Source organism: Mus caroli, chromosome 6 (assembly GCF_900094665.2).
Source record: "Mus caroli chromosome 6, CAROLI_EIJ_v1.1, whole genome shotgun sequence".
In the NCBI taxonomy this organism is placed as follows: domain Eukaryota; kingdom Metazoa; phylum Chordata; class Mammalia; order Rodentia; family Muridae; genus Mus; species Mus caroli.
Genome location: NC_034575.1, coordinates 117,204,057 through 117,210,850, shown reverse-complemented (window position 1 = coordinate 117,210,850; position 6,794 = coordinate 117,204,057). Strand labels below are relative to the sequence as shown.

The 6,794-nt window shown below is 42.0% G+C and overlaps 1 protein-coding gene across 1 annotated transcript in view; it reads left to right on the top strand.

The window, feature by feature from the left end:
• The first annotated feature begins 513 nt into the window (after positions 1–513).
• Klrg1 (killer cell lectin like receptor G1) overlaps positions 514–6,794 on the top strand; it is a 10,664-nt gene continuing 4,383 nt past the window's right edge. Inside the window, exons 1-3 of the mRNA XM_021165892.2 lie at positions 514–596; positions 3,560–3,664; positions 5,027–5,196. Coding sequence (XP_021021551.1) covers positions 515–596; positions 3,560–3,664; positions 5,027–5,196 — 357 coding nt within the window. The 5' untranslated portion in view covers position 514. The remainder of the gene's footprint in view (positions 597–3,559; positions 3,665–5,026; positions 5,197–6,794) is intronic.

The window sequence follows — 6,794 nt, the reverse complement described above, 5'->3', positions numbered from 1 at the left end:
GGCAAGACAGTGAATGTTATGTCACACTCACAAAATACATGGAAGTCTGTCTCTTCCATAAAATAGGCCCGCATAGCCACAGTCCATCACNCTAGCTCTTATTGTGTCTCAGAAGATCCACGGGATGAAGACATCGGCTCTACTTGGTGCCTGTCTCTTGTAGAAGGGGAAGAGACTGTGCTGAAGTCTAGGAACTATTCACATTTACTGCAGCGTCCACANACAAACTTCTGGGCTTGAGCACTGTGATCCCCACAGAACAAGATGAGCTTGGGAGTCCGTGTGTATCTAAGGAGCAATCTCGAGGTGTGCTGCAGCGGGCCTCTAAAGANCAATTTGATTATTAATTTCTATAGCAACCCTCGAGCCTGAATCACTTCCTGACAATTTGCTTGTGTTTTGGTCAAGTCTACTTGCACTACTTTACAGGATGGGTTGTTCCCTCATGGGTGTTTCTCACCCCACTTACAGCCCGCATTCCCCACCCACTGAGTGTGAAAGGGATTTGGTAGAGATGGCTGACAGCTCTATCTATTCAACACTAGAGCTGCCAGAAGCACCTCAAGTCCAAGATGAGTCCAGATGGAAGCTCAAAGGTGAGTCAGGCACAGCAGCACTGAAGACTGTGCCAAGGAGGAGAGGTGAGGAGAATTACAGGGAGGACAGGGTGCAAGAGTTCGAGGACGCTGTGAGGAAATACTTGAGGTTCAGTTTGCAGTGCTATCTGGACTTTCAGTGTGGAGTGCATCTGTGGTACGATTCTCAGATGAATTTTTTTTCTGGGCACCCACTTCTGTGATCCCAGCTCATGCCCAGCAATGGCAACACTATCCTTTTTGTCATTAATGTTTTCTGTATTCTTAAGGATTCTATACATGGAGACAAGCACGCTCATCTTTATTGATCCCGATCTAAAAGTCAGAGCTTTGCGAGAGAATTTTGTCTTTAGTCAGGCTTTACTGATTGATATCCCGCCACGTCTGTTTCGATAACCACGGAGTGAAGAAAGCAACAGTTTTATTAAGGGGTAAGGGTAAGCTTTCTTGAGATGAGGCATGGATTCACACAGGTAGATTTGTTTTCTGTTTCTTAACCGCCCTCCCCCACCTCCCCGGTTGNAACTCAGCGGCGGTGAGGACCAGAAGCACTGAACTCTACAGATTCCTGGTCAGAAATCTGGGGAGTCAGGGACCACCAATGACACCCACAATACCCCCTTTTAATGCAGATTCTTATCTGAGACAGGGATCGATGCCAAAATTAATCTTTGATTTTACACATCAAGCAGGTGACTCCAGGAGACATATTCTCTTCTATAGTTTTTTTTAAGATTTTCTCTGTTACATAATTTTCCNACCCCTTCCCCCCCTCTCTTTGTTACAATTTTTAATGTACCCTTTGAAAACATGGCCATGTTTTCTAAATCATGGGCATTCAGATTTATTTCTGTTTCCATAAACTATATGTATGATTTTTCCTTTATTATATCTGCTCTAATTTGTGAGGATTAGAAAGGTTAAGTCAAAAGGAATGTATATTTTGAAGTATAGAACTTAATAATATTATATGTTATATAGTATATAATAAGTAAAGAACCTAACAATTAATAGTTGGAATTAATGTATACATAAAATCAAATAAAGTAAAATTTCTGTTTTACTTGAAGTTGATTGGTGGTTGGTTAAATACAATTATAATTTGATAACATATTTTTTTCACTTACCAAACCATAACTAAAATGAGGTTTTTTAAAAATTTCATTAAGAAATCACTTATGCAGCTGGGCTTGGTGGTGCACACCTTTAATCCCAGCACTCAGGAAGCAAAGGCAGGCAGATATCTGAGTTCACGGCCAGTCTGGTCTACAGAGCAAGTTCCAGAGCAGCTAGGGTTACACAGAGAAACCCTGTCTGGGGTGGTGGTGGTGGGGTAGGCATAAGTAATAAAAAAATCATCTATGNTACAAATCTGGTGTATTTTTAACTTTTAATTTTATCTTTTGAGGCAGGGTTTCTCTAGGCTGGCTATGGTGGCTATACTGGCACCNACTCTGTAGACCANGCTGGCCTCCAACCCAGAGGGATCTACCTGCCTCTGCCTACCCAGTGCNNGGGTTAAAGGTGAAATTTATTTTTGTTGTTGTTTGTTTCACTATAATGCTAGAGACTTGGGATTCATGAGTGGAAGTATTTATCATGCTGAACTCTTGTGAAGGTTCTCTCATTGTGAAATTACTTTAAGAAGTTGAGACATTTTCTTGATACAAATGAATAAGAACAAATTACCTAAAACTTGAGTAGGTTCAGGAGACTAAAATAGAAAAATTAAATCCTTTCTCTCTTTCTAGGACAGAATCTCATGTAGCCCAAGCTGCCCTCAAAATTTGCCGGGGTGACTTTGAATCACTGATCCCCCTGTCTCCAAATCCCAAGTGCTGCCATTACAGTGGCTTTTACATCCTGCTTCAAAATCATTGTTTTATTTCAGGATAAACAAAGGAATAATAAAAACGAATCCTTACAATTTTTCTTTACACATAATTTCCATACCATCAAACTATAAGACACCTATGATTTTAAAACAAAATAAATACTTTCATTTTCAAACTAGAAATACAGTATTCTTAGAGAAAGTATGCTACATAATTAATATGATACAATGCTCTAGCCTCAAGCACAAGGCCAACCTAAACTTATTATACATCCCATAGTTTCTTGCAAAACAAGGTGAATCTTATCAAGTACTTCTGAGATGAAGTTTACTTTCAGTTTAAATTTTATTTATTTAAAATTTGAGTGCCAGGTTCAAATTAGAAGGATACAGAAAAAAAAAAAGCAAAAAAGTGTCTCCCTCTGTTTCTATTCCTACCCACGTTTCCCCTTTAAAAGGGAAAACACTATCAAATGNCTGGGTGGACTTCCACGTTTGAGCTTGGCCGAAAGGCTGAGGAGTGCTTTTGGACTGACTTCAATGATATCAAGCAGCCCTTGTTCTAAGGAATGTGTCTTTCTTTTAAGTATATATTTAAAAGTCACTTCATATTGGCTTTAAAAGAATCCCCCTTTAGAAGCTACGTATTTCATGGCTATAAATATATTCGGCTGGTTTTTTTTTTTTTGGATAAAAATTTCGATTTTTGGTTGATAGATTTAGACAGTTGGCCTTCCTACAGACATTGCGGCCACAGGCAGCCTTATGAGTGTATTTTGCATGTGTGTGTGTGTGTATTTAGAAAAATGTTTCTCGAGGAGAAATTGCTGGGCCAAAAGGCAAAATGCTCTTCAATTCCGGTAAATTAAGCCAAATTGTCCTTCAGTCCCTAAGAGGTAGAGTCTATCTACACACTAGCTCACTGTCCTAGTCTTAGAGTACAGAAGCCAAGATTGCAAAGGCAAGGGTTCCCTTTAACTGGAGAGCAAGTGCTTCCCCTAACCAGGAGAGGAACCTGTGTGGCCTGGGTCTCTGTCCCTCCAGGCAGAGTTGCTTCAAGATACCAGAGGTTCTTGCCTGAACTCCTGCGCCTGGGTCAAGGATTTTGCTTTGGATTGTGTCTCTGCAGCTGTCTTACACCGGCCCCGTCTTTCCTGCTTTGCAATGGTGGCTTTGGGGCTTTTGACTGTGATTCTCATGAGTCTACTGATGTATCAACGGATCCTGTGCTGCGGTGAGTGTTGACTGCACCTCCAAATTAACCTTCCGTTTTATGTTATAAAGCAAAATGACTGTGAATGATAGGGTTTTACAGATCTAGAGCGTTCATGGGATCCAGCCCCACTCTCCATTTCGAATTCAGGCCCTAAAGTTTCAGCAGAGAAACTCCCAGGAAGTTGGGATTTTTCTGGTCCAGGCTGATTATGCCACAGTTGTCTGGAAAAGGTGCGAGACCACCAAATGCAATTCGAGGCCTCAGTCTGAAGACTCCAACCCTAGTGCCTGTGCAGCCTTCCCTCAGGAAGTTATCTAATCTGTGTGCGACACGGAAAGCTTTCCCTTCTTTCTAGTTCCTGATCTAGAATATATATGTGTACCTCAGTTGTTCACGTATGTGCATCTCCTGTGGAGGGATGGCTTATGGTGACTTGATGCAAATGAGTCTCTTGGAAGGAGACAATCAAGAGATCATGGGACCTTATTTGAAGTCCCATTTGAGAAGTTCTCACAGTGCCCACCCATTTCAAGCACTTTAAAGGAGTGAGGATTGCATCTTCTAGAGGAACGTGGCAAGGCGAATTCTATCACTTTTCACTTTAGTATCTGATGTGCTTTTCTGCCAGGAAAAAAAAAATATGTTTAGGAAGTTACTTTAGCTGAAGGTGAATTTTTTCCAATTTTTATTGGTTCCAAATGATCACGTCCATTGATTCTTTCTGGTTTGTCTCCTTTTCTTTTCTTTAAAATATTTTAAAAAATATTTATTTATTATATGTAAGTACATTGTAGCTGTCTTCAGACACACCAGAAAAGGGTGTCAGATCTCACTACAGATGGTTGTGAGCCACCATGTGGTTGCCGGGAACTGAACTCAGGACCTTCGGAAGAGCAGTCAGTGCTCTTCTTAACCGCTGAGCCATCTCTCCAGCCCCTTGTCTCCTTTTCTTATACACCTTGTGCATGCTGTCTTGAGGCTGGATGTCCTGAAAGATTCTGAGCATGTGACCTCATGAACTCCGTGAGCTCATTGGAGATATACAGACAGTAGCTAGATATGTACCATGGCANCGTATGCATCCTTTATGTGCTGTGTGTATATCGCATGGAGACAGATGGTATCCAAAGTTCTATGTGCTCTACAGGCTGATCAGACACTTGGTCAGAATCCATGCCTGCTTGATGAAAAGCACTTCAGGGGTGACATTGTGGACCATTCGGCTTCAGGTCATATGTTACAGATTGCCCTAAACCTTAGTTTGAAAAGGGGTAGGGCAAGGTAGACCCTGGAGAGGCCATGTTTTCCTGTATCTCCCTTTTACTTTGCAGGATCATTTGGTCCATAAAGATGTGAGTCGTGTGTCCTCTTTCCTTCTAGGCTCCAAGGACTCTACGTGTTCCCACTGCCCCAGCTGCCCCATCCTCTGGACGAGGAATGGTAGCCACTGTTACTATTTTTCAATGGAAAAAAAGGACTGGAATTCTAGTCTGAAATTCTGTGCAGACAAAGGCTCACATCTCCTTACATTTCCGGACAACCAGGGAGTGGTAAATGATAACATGTAGAAAATATAGAGCTGTTCCTCCCTCCCTCTTTCTTCCTCTCCTTTCTCCTATTCTTTTCCTCCTTTTAGATGACATCTTACTATGTAGTCCAGACTGGCTTTGAACTTGTGGCTCTCCTTCCTCAGCCTCCTAGCTCTTCGTGTGTGTGTGTTTAAATATTCATTTCTCTCCATTTGTGTATGTGTTTGCTTATTTATGTGTGTACTTTAAAAAAAGATTTATTTATTTATTATATGTAAGTANACAGTAGCTGTCTTTAGACACACCAGAAGAGGACATCAGATCTCATTATAGATGGTTGTGAACCACCATATGGTTGCTGGGATTTAAACTCAGCAGTCAGTGCTCTTAACCGTTGAGCCATCTCTCCAGCCCTTATGTGTGCATTTGAACATTTATTTACTTACATATTTGTGCACATCTGTGTGTGCACATATGCCACGGTGTGCTTGTGGTGTGTATATGTGCATGTGCTTGTGCTTTTGTATGAGCGTGCGTGAGCATGTGCGCGTGCGCGTGTGCGGCAAGATGGCGGAAAGCACTGCAGAGAAGAAATAGGCTTAGAACACACATCTAGTTAAATGCAGGATGAGGTCCTGAAACGCACAGGTCCAGTGGAACTTGGGAGGGAGGGGCCACAGGGACAAAGGGGCTGCACTCAGGGACTTAAATGTCCTCTGCTGAGTGTTCTTTATTTCACTGGATTTCAGTACATTCTAGACTGGGAACAATGTCTAGAAAGTTCAGTTAGAAGGAGAGCACCCGGGGGTGGGGGTGGGGTTCTGCAGCACCTGTTCACCCAGAGTCTCCCCATGCCTCTGCCGGTCCTAGAAGACATAAGCCATGTGAGGAGTTCATATCCTGGCACAAACTTGACCAAACTCAGTTACAATTCACACATAAGAAAGTAAGAAACCTTAGATTCTTTTTTTGTTTTGATATTGCTGTTTGTTTTAATTTGAGCGGGGAATAAAACCAAGCCACAGAGGATAGTTTAATAATTGAGAGCTAGGGGCTTTGTAGCCCAAGCTGGTTTCAAATTCATATTCTGGGCTCAACCTTCTACTCTGATTAATCTACTGGGAGTAGCACTCCGGGACTGCTACTTCCTGTTTTGAGAAAAGATGAGCCATTTTGTTAATTTTCTCTCAAAAGAACACNTATGTGCTTGAAATTCTGGAATGACCGAAATCCCAGATCCTTCCTCAGAGATTCCCTTTTCCTTCATNCTTTGTCTAGGCCAAGTGGGAGGATGCACTATATAGCCTTGTTTCCTGGAACTTACTGTAGCTGTTTTGAGCATCTGACTGAAGTCAGTAGCAAAAGTGAGCAGCTAGCTTGAAACATAGCAAGTCAACATAAGGCAGGGGTGCTCTTTCCCACCCTGAGAGATGTCTTCCCACTTCAGTGCCTTATTAGCTCCGGTTTCTCCTTTGGAGATGATGAGAAAATGCAATAAAGGTTTTTCTTCTCTCGTGTGGTTATGGAGACTGAACCTCTCAGCCTTGTATGTACTGGATAATCGTTTTACCATTGACCTCCATGGCTCGAGCCCAAAAAGTGAAAGCTTTTCTTAGAAA